The sequence below is a fragment of the Pterocles gutturalis genome, unplaced genomic scaffold (genome assembly GCF_000699245.1).
Source record: "Pterocles gutturalis isolate BGI_N339 unplaced genomic scaffold, ASM69924v1 scaffold14591, whole genome shotgun sequence".
Lineage (NCBI taxonomy): Eukaryota > Metazoa > Chordata > Aves > Pterocliformes > Pteroclidae > Pterocles > Pterocles gutturalis.
In genome coordinates, this window is record NW_010100583.1 from 1 (window position 1) to 13,367 (window position 13,367).

The 13,367-nt window shown below is 35.5% G+C and overlaps 1 protein-coding gene across 1 annotated transcript in view; it reads left to right on the top strand.

Annotated features, from left to right (window-relative positions):
• The first annotated feature begins 2,358 nt into the window (after positions 1-2,358).
• Positions 2,359-13,367, top strand: part of XRN1 (5'-3' exoribonuclease 1) — a 31,373-nt gene continuing 20,364 nt past the window's right edge. The window contains exons 1-14 of the mRNA XM_010080481.1: positions 2,359-2,585; positions 3,887-3,984; positions 4,346-4,455; positions 4,547-4,657; positions 4,894-4,976; positions 7,183-7,270; positions 7,383-7,551; positions 7,767-7,834; positions 8,820-8,954; positions 10,326-10,389; positions 11,185-11,290; positions 11,639-11,728; positions 11,884-12,040; positions 12,396-12,515. Of these exons, the coding sequence (XP_010078783.1) occupies positions 2,383-2,585; positions 3,887-3,984; positions 4,346-4,455; positions 4,547-4,657; positions 4,894-4,976; positions 7,183-7,270; positions 7,383-7,551; positions 7,767-7,834; positions 8,820-8,954; positions 10,326-10,389; positions 11,185-11,290; positions 11,639-11,728; positions 11,884-12,040; positions 12,396-12,515 (1,602 nt within the window). The 5' untranslated portion in view covers positions 2,359-2,382. The remainder of the gene's footprint in view (positions 2,586-3,886; positions 3,985-4,345; positions 4,456-4,546; positions 4,658-4,893; positions 4,977-7,182; positions 7,271-7,382; positions 7,552-7,766; positions 7,835-8,819; positions 8,955-10,325; positions 10,390-11,184; positions 11,291-11,638; positions 11,729-11,883; positions 12,041-12,395; positions 12,516-13,367) is intronic.

A 13,367-nucleotide genomic window follows, 5' to 3' on the forward strand; every position in this document is an offset into this window, starting at 1 on the left:
GGGAGCGGAGCGTCCGAGTCTCCTCGTTCCCGGGCTCAGAAAATTCCCTGCTGCTGACGACGAATAGCCCAGTAATGACGAGGGGCAGGTTTTACCGCTCTGCGTCCTTGTTCCACGCGTTTCGGTGTGTTGCTGGAAAAGGAGAGCTGCAAAAAACACTTAACAGTCAGGCAAAAAAAGTCTTGTCAGAGAAATCATATTTGGTACTTGTTAGACACGAGCTCGTAGCTTTTCCTTGTCACTTACAGCTGGCGTTACGGGTGTGGTTTTATAGTGTGGATGATCCGAGATGAGCTGGGTGATGACCGGGGGTGTGTTTGAGTGTGAACACATTTCTCCTAAATACATAGCATTTAAAAGATTAAATAGATGTTGTCTCAGTGTATGTGAGATGCCCTGCTCAAGTGATTCCAAACCTGGATATTTGAGCTTTGCTTCTAGTTTCAAAGCAGTTTTCAAAGCTTAGGTCTTTACTTATGCTTTGTTGGGTTTCACTATAGTGTCTTATACTGTCTGTGTAGCAAGGCAGCAGCAGTGTAGGCGGGCTTTTCAGCTGTTCTGTTAAAAGCCTGGGCTGCTCACTGAAATTGGTGGCAACTTTAAACTTCTGCTGAAGAACTGTGGACTGTGGCAAGCTGAGTCAGCATGTGCCGCCTCTAACCAGGGGAATGGCACCAGGGGTAGTACCCATGATGCTTGCGGAAAGAGGCTGTTAGAGCTCTTAAGATACACAGGAAGCACAACTCAACCTGAAGTATGCTAATATCGTTCTCTAGTTAGTCTTTCTAAAGACTAGACGATGTTGTTAGCTTACGTGCAATACTTACTCTGCATAAAAGAGAAAATGCCCAGCTTGTTATCTGGGATATTAAGTATCTACGGTAGCATGTATCCCCGTTGTTACTTTTCTTTCCCAGACCACTTGAATGCACAGACTGACACATACTAGCATCTAGTTTAGGGGTTTTGTTTGCCACAGAGAAAACTCAGAACAAAAGACAATTCCCATGTGAAATACATCCTTATTTTTAAATTATATTTTAGGTGTGCTTCTTAAACGGTCATCTGTTTTCCATATATGTTGCTTCCATATAAAAGCTTTGGTTTTAATCTCTTTAGAGTGCTGCCTGTGCAGTGGCCCTCTCTCTTCTTATCTGAAAGTTGTGCCTGTGCAGATGATGGAGTGTTTGAGCACGTTGAGTATAGTTTGGTTACTGAATTTGATTGTACTGGAGATCCTTATGCACAACAGAAGGCTAGTTATTGCAGGTGACTGGAGATCCTTCCCGATCCTGCCTCTTGTTTCTTCTCTTTGTCATTCCGCTTTCTGAAACAGAATTATGTTTCTCTTGCATCTGGATGATAAATGTAAGTCCCACCACACGCCTTTCAAACTTATGTAAAAATATGTCAGCAGCGATACTACAGAAAATCACAAAAAGTTAGCAGTGCCTTTTTCTAGTTGTAATGTCAGGAGGAGTTTTATGAACAGTCATCTTGGTGGATTAAAGAATAGATTTATTTATTGCAAATTGCTCTTGTGCATGTTTGGTGGGTTTTGGTAACAAAGAGGTAGGTGACAGCCCCTTTGCTTCATACATTTAACAGTGTCTGTACTCTGTATGTTTGTGTACGTTTGGGGGAGGGTTTTTTCCTTTGAAGGAGTGTTGGACTGCTACAGACAAGGCTGTTAGAGAACTAGGTGGAAGAAAACCACGTTTGGAAAGCATAGGAAAGAAAATTATGTTATTATCGATAACTCTACTGCTTTTGGTGGTAATTGCCACTCTCTAGACTCACAGGTGGCTCTTAGCATAGCTAACAAGGCAGCAGGCAGTGATCATGGTAGGAACTGGTTAAGAGGGAAAGAAAAAAAATCTTAAGCTGGCTTGGCTTTTGAAATACTGTTGGAAACTGCATACTTGGTTTTGTAGTTTTTACTGTTTATAGTGCAGCTGTGCAAGACTGAATCACTGAAATGTGTGGGAGTATTAAAAAAAAAATATGTATCTCTCTTCCTGAAAAGTGTGATTTCTGTTTGTTTTTCCTTTATACAATGTAGAAGATTGGCTCGACACAGGGGACAGAAGTCCTGAGGTACCAGAAACAGTCAGGATAGGATAGGAGTCTGTTCAGCTGACTTCTTCACTGGGAAAATCATAGTAGCAGACTGCAAGTGCAGGCAAACCTGTAACCAGTCATTTAATTCTTAGCCCATTGGCATGCAGTATGTTCCAGGGAGGTCTTCCCACCTCGGCTTGTTTCCAGAGTTCATTAAACTCGGCCATGCCTTGGGCAGTGATTGCATTGCTTCAGCTGTTACCAAATGGGTACTAACTGTGGCTTTTGTAGATTCCAGAATTTGACAACTTATACCTGGACATGAATGGCATTATACATCAGTGTTCACATCCAAATGATGATGATGTTCACTTCAGAATCTCAGAAGATAAGATTTTTGCTGATATTTTTCACTATTTGGAAGTGCTGTTTCGCATTATTAAACCAAGGAAGATTTTCTTCATGGCAGTTGATGGAGTAGCTCCAAGAGCAAAAATGAATCAGCAGCGTGGGAGACGTTTTAGGTGAGAATACTTGTTCTTGCTTTGTCTTTAGGATAATAAACACTTTAAAAAAATCATTTACTTAAATGTATGCTGTGAAAAATAAAATACATTATGAGTAGTCTTGCCTGTGACAGCAGCTTTAATTTTTAGTTAAATGAGAGTGACTACCTGTAAAATGGTAATACTTAAAATCAGGATTCCGAAAAGGAAAGTTTGCTCGTTAATTAGATTTTTTCTGTGTATGTGGGACTTGAGGGTGGGGTAGCTCTTTTGCTATGAAATTTTCTGTGAAATAAGTCTTCAGTGGAGCTCTTGGAGATGTCTCCAGTGGCTTTGTAACCTGCAAGAGTCTGGTATTTGTGAGTGCAAATTCTAGATGTGCCTTTTTGGTAACTATAATGGAATGTTCTTTGAAAGTCATAGAAGAAATGAAGTTTCTATTGAAACTCTGGTTTCCTGTTGATGCCAGTTAACAACCTTGCTTAAATACAGAGCTGAAAGTAGATTTCAGTGTTAAGAATTATAATAGTGTTTTGGGACACGGGGAAGCTTCTTTGAAGGCTGCTGTAAGGAAAGAAAGCCAGGGGTCAGACAGTGCAGGGGTGGTGAGTGAAATGCGGCAGAAACAAACCTAGGGAAAGGGATAAGAGAAAATATTTTCAACCTACTGAGGTTTTTTTGTGGTTTTGGTTTTCAGTTTAGGGGTTTTTTTTTTTAAGAAAAAAAAGAAGATAGGAAGAAGAGATTAAGAAAGAGTTGTAAATAGAACATTGTAGTGGAATTGAAAGAAGGACAAAAATTGATGGCTTCTTTTTTTCTGGTTCAAAAGTGTTTATGAAATCCTTGTCCAAGAAAGGCTAGGATGATATTTGTTTGTTTATCCATTAATAGTGATGTTGCATTGTTAGTTTACCCCTCCTACCCCTGTGGTATTCTAAACTTGCTGCTTTGTTTAACTTCATTACCATTAGTGTTCTGGGATAGCGTTGACAAATGTTTAGATCCCGGTTATTCCTACTGTTTCAATATTAATTTGCTTTTGTTGTGTTCAGCTGTTGTATGATCATCTTGGTAATCTAAATATAATGACAGATTGTCATCATTACTAGAAGGGAAAAAAGCTATTTTGAAGACTTCCAGTTGTATCAGAAACAAGTTCAAACTCTATTCAGGAGTTAAATTTCTCTCACTTTTTTAAAACACTCATTAAAAGAAAGCAACTATATGTATTTTGTCAGTAAAGCTGTACTTAGGATATTAACATTTGAATAAGGTGATTTTTTTCTCTACTCCATCTCTCCAACCCTGTTTTGTTTTAGATCGGCAAAAGAGGCAGAGGACAAAATAAAAAAGGCATTAGAAAAGGGAGAAACTCTCCCTACAGAAGCCAGATTTGATTCCAACTGTATTACACCAGGTAAGATAATTTGTTAATCATTTAAATTTAAGTGTTTAGATTTATGGTTTTGTATCCGTATTTTGGCACTATTGTCCTATCCTAAGGCATTTTTTTATTAAAATTGGAGGACAGAATCGATAAAGGCTCAAGTAAGTTGGAAACACAAGTTTTAATAACTAGGGCTGGGATACTATCTCATTCTAAAAATTTTGTAGATTGCTATGGAAAAAATGAAACCTCTTGGGGAAAAAAACAGCTGTCCCCTTCATCTCTTGTAAAATTTTTACTTGTTGCTTTTTTCATTAATACTTTTGATATGTAAATACAGTTTTGAATGACTAGTGAAAAGCTTGTGTTTAACTTAGATTTCTGTTTTCAGGAACTGAATTTATGGCCAGATTGCATGAGCATCTTAAATATTTTGTAAATATGAAGATTTCCACAGACAAATCCTGGCAAGGAGTAACAGTCTACTTATCAGGCCATGAGGTCATTTTATTTTGTTAATATTTTATTTTAGAATAATATTTTATTTTATGGAAAAGTGCTTACTGATGAATTTTCACGTTTTTTTGTGCAGACTCCGGGGGAAGGTGAGCATAAAATTATGGAGTTCATCCGATCAGAAAAAGCAAAGCCCCATCATGATCCAAATACAAGACACTGTCTCTATGGCTTAGATGCTGACTTGGTATGTGCAATTAAAATAATACAAGCTGGAGCAGTTTATAAGGCGTATATGTCTTTAGATGTCTTCCTAAGCGCATAGGGTTCTAAAATGTTATTAAACAAGCATGTAATTTTGTACTCCTGCGAACTTTAGAATTTGTAGTAGAACAGCAAGATTTCTTTATACTGCTTGAATCTTGAGTAACAGTTTTTAAAAAACCAATGAAGTAAGACCTTTTTAATATCTCTTTGTAATAGATTATGCTGGGATTAACAAGTCATGAGGCACACTTTGCGCTCTTAAGAGAAGAAGTCAGATTTGGTGGTAAAAAATCTCAAAGGTGAACTGATTTAACTTTATTCTTATTTTATATATCATTAAGGTAAATCCAAAATATACTAATCACTAAAGCAATTTTTTTATTGATTGCATACTCAATTAATAAAATATTAGTTTATTTTTATGGTAGGAAGTACATGAAATCAGAGAAATCATCTTGTTAAATTGTGCATTTGAATTAGTTTACACTGGAAATGTATGCTGTCAGGATAAAAGATCCGTGGAGCTTTAGTGTGTTGTGCTTCTTTCTTCATATTAGGAATGGAGCAGCCCAGACTGTACTGACATTGTTTCATAATTGTCTTAGGCAGATACTGACTTTTAAAAATGTATTTCTAACTCTGAGGTTTTGTGCATGTAAGTAAATTACTAGAACAATTACGAACATAAACTTTCTTAAAGTGGCTGACGGGGTGCTCTTATTCTGGATTTGCCCATTTGAACTAATTTTTGGGCTATAATGAGTCAGAAGAAGGTGATTTGTTCCACAGCTGTGCATGTACCTGGAACTGCTCTGAAGTAATAGAAAAAATAATTTCACAACTGTTACTGTGGCTAGGTTCCTGTTTTGAAGGACCTTAAGCATACATATTTGGTGGTTATAGGGAGAAGGTAGAAGAGACAGAAATACACTGTTATGATATAAAAAGGATTTTGGATAGTACAGTGATAAGTCATATAAATGTTGAGATAAATGCATAATTTTTGCTAATAAAGACGTGTTTTAATTGCCAAGGACAATATGATAAACATCAGAAATAAGTATTCTTTTAATAGTCTGCAGTCAACTTTTCACTAATACTCGTTCTGTTGATAGTGTTGGCATGTAACATTGTAATGTTTTTAAAAGACCTCAAGTCTAATCAAAGAAAAATGTTGCTTTTCCCCTTTTTTAAATGAAATAAAAGTGTGACGGCCTTTTGAGGGATTAATTAAATAAATCAAAAGGCAAGGTCTAAATTTTTTTTTCCTTCAAGATTTTTTCCATATTTGTCTCTTGTTGTAATTTCTGCATAATATTGTTCTTTATAGGAATTTACTTCTGGAAGTTACAGGAATAGCCTTCTGCCAATATTGTCACTTTTATGAGTACTTACAGTTGGAAGTTTGAAAATACTAAAAATATATACAAATTAATATCTGTCTGCAGTTTATTGATTCAGGAAAATTATTTGTTTTATCAGGATTTTCAAGTTGAGTGCAACGAAGAATAAGGGGCAAAATGCCTCTAGAGTCTTAGAGCATCAACCTGGATTTGCCAATATGAAAATTACATTTACAGAGTGACAGAATCGTGTCTGAAGTTCTGTGCAGTGAAGCGTAGCTCAGAGTTTGTTTTACTAGTCTTCATATAAGCTTCTGTATTGCACACATCTTCCTCAGAGGATTTTGGCCAAACTTTTCTGTGTATGTGTGAAAACACAGGCATTTATGCTGGTTTGTCACTGGAGGGGGTCTCAGCTATTTACAGTATCTACAAAGTGAAATAGTCCTTTTTGAATTTAAAATACGTCAGTCTTTAGCTCATTAATCTTTTGGTGTAGATATTAACTGATTTTGGCCTAATGCTGGCTTAGGTATTAAGTAATTTTAGGGAAGACAGGAAAAGGCGGCAGAATATATGTTGACTAATATATGCCATAAACAAACAGTAGGTTTGTCTTTTTTTTTTTTTTTTGGTGCTGTATTGAAGCCACTAGATATCATATATGGAACATATTTATTTTTATAAGTTAAGTATATTCTTTTCTTACAAGAAGCATTTCACATGACTGCAAATGTAACCCAGCTACTTCAGACGTGAATCTCTGCTCTGTATGTACTCAGACTAGTTCTAAAATACCTTAAAATTTATTGGGTTTGGTGCAAACTTACTTTAAGTTGTCCCTTTTTTGAACAATGGAATAATTACTTAGGAAATTGTTAATGCAGCACGGAACTCCTCAAAGCTGCCCTGCTTTCTCTGAGCCAGCTGTTTTCCATACAGTGTAGTCACATCTGCTATTCGGAAGATTCTACTGCAAAATTTTATAGACTCAAACAGATGAATCCTAAAATAGATTCGAAGAAATGTTTATACATTATTTCTTCTGCAAAGTTATAATTCTAGTAAGGTTACCTGGTTTAGGTAACCTTGGACTTATTAAATATTCATGTTGAAAGTGCTTTTTATAAATAATTAACTTACTGTTTTGAATAATTTACAGAGCATGTGCACCGGAGGAAACCACATTTCATTTACTCCACTTATCACTGATGAGAGAATATATTGATTATGAATTTTCACCAGTAAAAGTAAGTTCTGATGGAGCTGTGATTGAAAAAATTTGTGAGGTCTTTTTATGCAAACATGCTAATAAAAATTATTCTCCCATGTTTTTTTCTTTTTTCTTTTTTTTTCCCCTAGGACAAGATTTCCTTTGAATATGACATTGAAAGGATAATAGATGATTGGATCTTGATGGGTTTCCTTGTAGGAAATGATTTTATTCCTCATCTACCTCATTTACACATTAATCATGATGCACTGCCACTACTTTATAGAACATACATGGCCATCTTGCCAGAACTGGGAGGTAAGAACACTAAGTTCAGTTGTGGAAAGTAGAAACATTAACATTCCTGTGTTAATATTTATTAACCTTTTTAGCATGTTAGAATGTTTAGCATTTATTACACTTTCTTTAGACAACCAGCAAGATTGCATTCTATTATCTATGTGGCATTTAAATTGAAATTTTAAAGTTGTTAAATTATTAATTTTATAAAACGTGCTTTATTTTCCTAATAGGTTACATAAATGAAAATGGGCATCTGAATTTAAAACGTTTTGAGAAATATCTCACAAGATTGTCAGATGTAAGTAACTTTGCAGTTGTATAGAATGGTATAGTCTGTTGAATATAACCTCAGTATAGTGCCCTAAATACACCATGCTGTAGTTTTAACGAACTGTTAAATGTCTGTGTTTTACAAGTGGTTCAGTCAGCTGTTTCATCATTCAACTGGTGAGATACAATCAGTTGTCTGATCTGATCATAAGAGGAAAAAGATTGAATCATCTGATCTATGCTTTAGCCAGCGTCTTTTAGCACTGCAAGTCAAATGAGGATTCACCAGTAGAATCATGGTCCTCAATTCTCATTGAATAATGAGCGGCAGTACTGGGCAAAGCGTGCTGCAGGCAGCCATACGCTTTGCTTCCCTGCTGGTCGGTTTCTTGTGGAGTAAGCTATGTCTGAAGATCTTGGAGAGCAATATTTTTTGGCAAGTTTTTTAATGAAAATCAGTGGTAAAAAGCAATGAAGCATTAGTATCTCTGAGGCAGGTATCAGCATTCTTCATTGACTAAGCGGTGTATAGGAGGCAATCCCGTTAAGTGCCACAGCAGTAATCCATCCTGGACATGAGAACAGGTATAGGCCATATAGAAATGTAGAAGTCTTAGCCTTTCTGCTGAGCTTGGAAGCAAAACTCATCTGCTGTCCCTGCTTCAGCCCTGTCTTCTGATTCTTGGATAAAACTATGGAAGTGTTGGGTGTGTAGCCTAAGACTGTATTGCCCAGAGGCTATACACTTCTACTTCTAGAGTGGGTAGTGAAGTGTGGAAGTTACTTAACTCATCTTGTTCCCTATTGCTGCCTTACTGAAAGCAAACAAACTATGGCTTGGGTATATGTTATATATTGCTAAGAAAAAAGTTTTAGCTCTAGGGCAAAATGTTTATGTACGAATGACTCTAGGTGTAATCTAATGCATGTACTAAAAAGGCATTGTTAACTTAGCACTCTTAAATTTGGTGTCCCTCAAATATTTCTAAACGTACTGTAATCTTTCTGCACAGTTTGATCGTGAACACTTCAGTGAAGTCTTTGTAGACCTAAAATGGTTTGAAAGTAAAGTAGGTAATAAATACCTCAACGAGGCAGCTGGTATTGCAGCAGAGGAAGCCAGAAAAAATAAACAAAAGAAACAAAAGGTTAGTGTTTTGTGTGTGCAATTTTGGAAATAAGAATGTTACTTTTTGCAAATCAGTTTTATTTTAGACAAAGTAAATGGCATAAACCTCTGTTCTGAGATTTTTTGAGATCAGAAAAGATAGTAAAAGGTAACATTTGAGGAACTGCCTGTATGTATTGCTGGTTGTGAGTGATGAAATGATTAAGTCAAGATGAGGTTCTCATGATTTTTTGAAACCTTGTAAACCCGTAACTTAATGCTTAATGTCAATTTATCTGTTCCTCAACAGCAGCAAAACTTGCCTCTGGGTGAGTTATGGTCAAGCTTGCTTTATAATTTTACTTTTCAGGCATAGCCTGCCGAAAGTTTTATGTATTTCAGATACACTGATAGATCATTCATGCATGTCCTGCTATTGGCCGACTATTTGGCAATGAATAGATAAACAGCAATTTCATTGGTGTGAGCTATCTCCGATTGGTTATTAAAATTGCAATTCTAGATGTAACTAATTAACAAGGAACAGCGCCTTTGTCTGTATCTTGACTCTGCCCCACTGTCATATTCTCCCTGCCATCTCCATTGCCTATCCTTCAATCTGTGCCTTCAGCAGAGTGTAGAATAGCAGCAGGGAATTCCTTCAAGTTTAATTGTCACTGTGTATCATTGTCTTGCTCTTAGTGCAGTTTGTGGTTTGCAAGAGCAAGATGTTAGCTCTTCCTTTGATAAGGTATGCTTTATTTGTGGTTGTTGTCTTATTTGCCACAGCAGTTTGTAGCAGCTGTATAGTATTAGCTAGCTATCTTGGCTGAGCCTTTGAATGGCAGTGACAGTCGGGAGCTTGCATGTCTCAGGGACAGGGGAAGAGGGCCGGCTTAATAATTCTGCTTATTGAAAGCTACTCAGTGCCATATACAAAAGACAGTGTGTTGTGGTGAATGAAGTGAATGTTTGTCTTGTTTGACTCTCTAAAACACGGTTTCTTGGATCCTTACTTCCCACAAAAGTAATTTGAACTCTTAAAAATTTATTGATGAAAAATTTGACTGCATACTGGTGCTGTAGCACAATGCATGGTGTAGGTAAAAACGGTTAAATGTGTATTGCACAGTTTTACAAATAGTTGTGTTTTGGAAAACAAATACTTAGATTTTTTTAAAGGTAGCTGAGCTTTTATTTGAGACTGCTCCTTTGTCTGATCTACATGGATAAAATCATTTTTCCTAGGCAATTGCAAGAGAAGGAAATGTAGTGGGTTCTATACTAAATAGTAATAATAATATTTATACGTCTTGATTATAGCACTTTGAGTTGCAGATTATATGGCTGTGAATGAGGTATGTGGATATTATTCTGTATTTTTATTTTATCTTAAATATTAATTTAACAGGCTCAGGAAAATTCTATATGTTTGGCTGCTTTAGAAAAAAATGAAGGTGAAGTGACCCCTAAAAGTAAGTGCAAATAATTTTTCCATGTACATATAACAAAAAAACTTGTTAATTTGTGTATAGATTTGGAAGATCTGTAAGAATTTCATATCAGAGATGACCTTAATCTAAATGGAAGAGTTATGTAGTCAGCTATTGAGAAATGGAACTGCACATCACTGGCGTATGATGAGAGGGAGTGGGGGTAAAGCTTTTGAAGTGCTTCTTACCTGCCAGTATTTCCATGATGAATTAAAGGAATGAATGAGCAAATTTTCAACAACATTATGTTTTTGATAATTGCGTGCCTAGGTGTTTTGTTATGCAAGTGGGGATGAGTGAACGTATTTTCATATGGCTTTGGGGTTTTCGGTTGTGTTGATTGTTTTTAAATTCATTCCACTTGAAGGAAATGTCTTTTGCTCATGTTTTGAAATTTAATGTCAAAAATTTATAAATATTACTCCATTATATAAGATGATGTTGCTGAAAAAAGATTTAATTTTAAAATTAATTCTAACATTTTCTCATTTTCTTAAATTATTTTATGGTGACTTATTCTCTGTTCTTGTAACTGGGCTACAAAATAGATTGCCTGTCATTAAAGGAAAAAGAAAGTCCCAGACTTCCTCTGGGTGAAGATTTTGTTTGATTGTTTCATGTTACTTTCAGTGCAAGGAAGCTATACGCCTTGTTAACTATGAATTGAGGAATAAAGTTAAGGCATTCAGTCAAAACTGAATGTCTTAAGATCTTATTGTAGTAGAAAAGTGAATGTTAATCTTTTTTTTTTTTTTTTTCAAATTACTGCTTTTTCAGCTGTGTTGGAAGATGAACCAGAAGATGATGATCTGTTTGAAACTGAATTTAGGCAATACAAAAGAACTTACTACATGACTAAAATGGGTGTAGAAGTAGTTTCTGAGTAAGTGTATGCTTTTTCTTTTTTCTTTAAACATCGAAGACAAGTCTTTGCATATGTCTAATACAAGACAGAATATTCATCCGTTTCAAAAGCAGAGAATACATGGCAGTGTACTGCAGCAATGATGCTTTTGGCTAATGCAAGGAGATCTGCAAGTCAAGTTTTCTCTAAGAAGTATTTGAGGAGCAGACAGAAAAAATCCATTAGTATTAAATTAATCTACAAAACCATGGTCTTATTAGGTTCCAAAAATCCTCTATCTTCATTCCTATATACAACACGCTAAGTAACTTTTATATACCAGTGAAAATGAGAAAACTGATAAGTATCTTTCCTTTTTCTTTTAAGTGACTTTTTGGCTGATCAAGCTGAATGTTATGTCCAGGCAATACAATGGATTTTGCATTATTATTACCATGGAGTTCAGTCATGGAGCTGGTAAGAAAAGTTGTCAAATAAGAAATTCCTAAAAGATGAAACGATATTCCAACTTGTATACTGGGAACATTTAATGTAGTTCTGTTTGCTTCTGATCTGTGAACATCGCTGTGCTATAATTAAGTCAAGTAACTTAAGAGGTTTTTTCCCTGCAGGTATTATCCTTATCATTATGCACCTTATCTGTCAGATATTCGCAACATTGGCAAACTCAAAATCAAATTTGAACTGGGAAAACCTTTCATGCCATTTGAACAGCTTCTGGCTGTACTTCCAGCAGCTAGCAAAGATCTGCTACCTAAATGCTACCAGGTAGGGTTTAGAATTTAATTGTGTTTATCTATTGCTTGCTTGTTGTCTGCTTTATCTTGAAGTAACTCTTTTCTTGATATTTTTACGTGTCCTCATTGGTTTTATTATGCCTCTACTTTTTTGGTGTATAGTTAAATACTTCTACTTCTTGCTATGCTTTAGTACATTGTAAACTTAGTAATAAATGCAAGAGTTTGCATTTGCTAAGCAATTTCAGACTAGGACAGTTAAATGACAAATGTTGAATTCCTTTTCAGCTTTGAATTGGTTTAACACCAGCCTTCCTCTATCTCTCCCTAGAATTAGTGCTAAATTGTCTCTGGTATTGTTTAATTTCTCTATTGTATTTTCCTAGCATTTGATGATTAGTCAAGACTCTCCTATTATAGAATATTATCCACCAGATTTTAAAACTGACCTAAATGGGAAACAACAAGAATGGGAAGCTGTAGTATTAATCCCGTTTATTGATGAGGTGAGTTCTTTCAACATCTGCTGTCTAGAAAAGCTTCATAACAAATGGGCTAAACTTGTTAGTTAGACATCCAATTAAAGGGAAGTTTAACACTTGATAACACCACAGAGGATTGTAAATGTTTGCTGCCTGGAGAGTAAGGCTAAGGAAAGTTAGCTTCAAGTGGCAGAAGTCTGAAGTAATGCATGTGGACTTGTGTTCTTTGTTCCTGTGTTCCATCTGCTGTTCGCATGTTTAGTTTCAGATTCTTTGAGAAAAAAATTCTGTTACTATTTACATATAAAAATAAAGAATAGCTGTGGGTAAAATACAAGAAACACTTGAGAAAAATCCCAGTCATGTTACAGAAAATCTTTTCCCATGAACACCAGTAATGGGCAGAAGACTTTAAGTACAAATCAAACAGTAAAACATTAATGGAGAGGAATAAAATAGTAACGTTTTCCTTTTGCATATAGGATAACAATATTATATATGTTGTTGTAATATCTTTTATCAGATTAAATTTGAGCACATCAAAGAGTGGATGAAACTGAAAGTGCAGATTAGATGTTAAGATACGTACAGGTAGTGGTGTGTCCCGAACAATTGTTTCTGTGGTTCGCAGTGAAAGGTTGACAGGACTTAGTCTTCTCACAAAAGACAACAATTGTGACTTGAAAAAACTCATAAGGTTTTGAAGCTTTCCCGATAGTTATATTGCAGAATTCTTTGATAACCTATAAAATCTTTAATATTTCTTTGTATGTTAAATGTAAAAGGCAAAATATGGCTAGCCTTTGGAAACATTTGCAAAAAAGGTAATCTTTATTCTCCAAAGCCATTCCATTGTAATTGTCCTATTTTAATGAG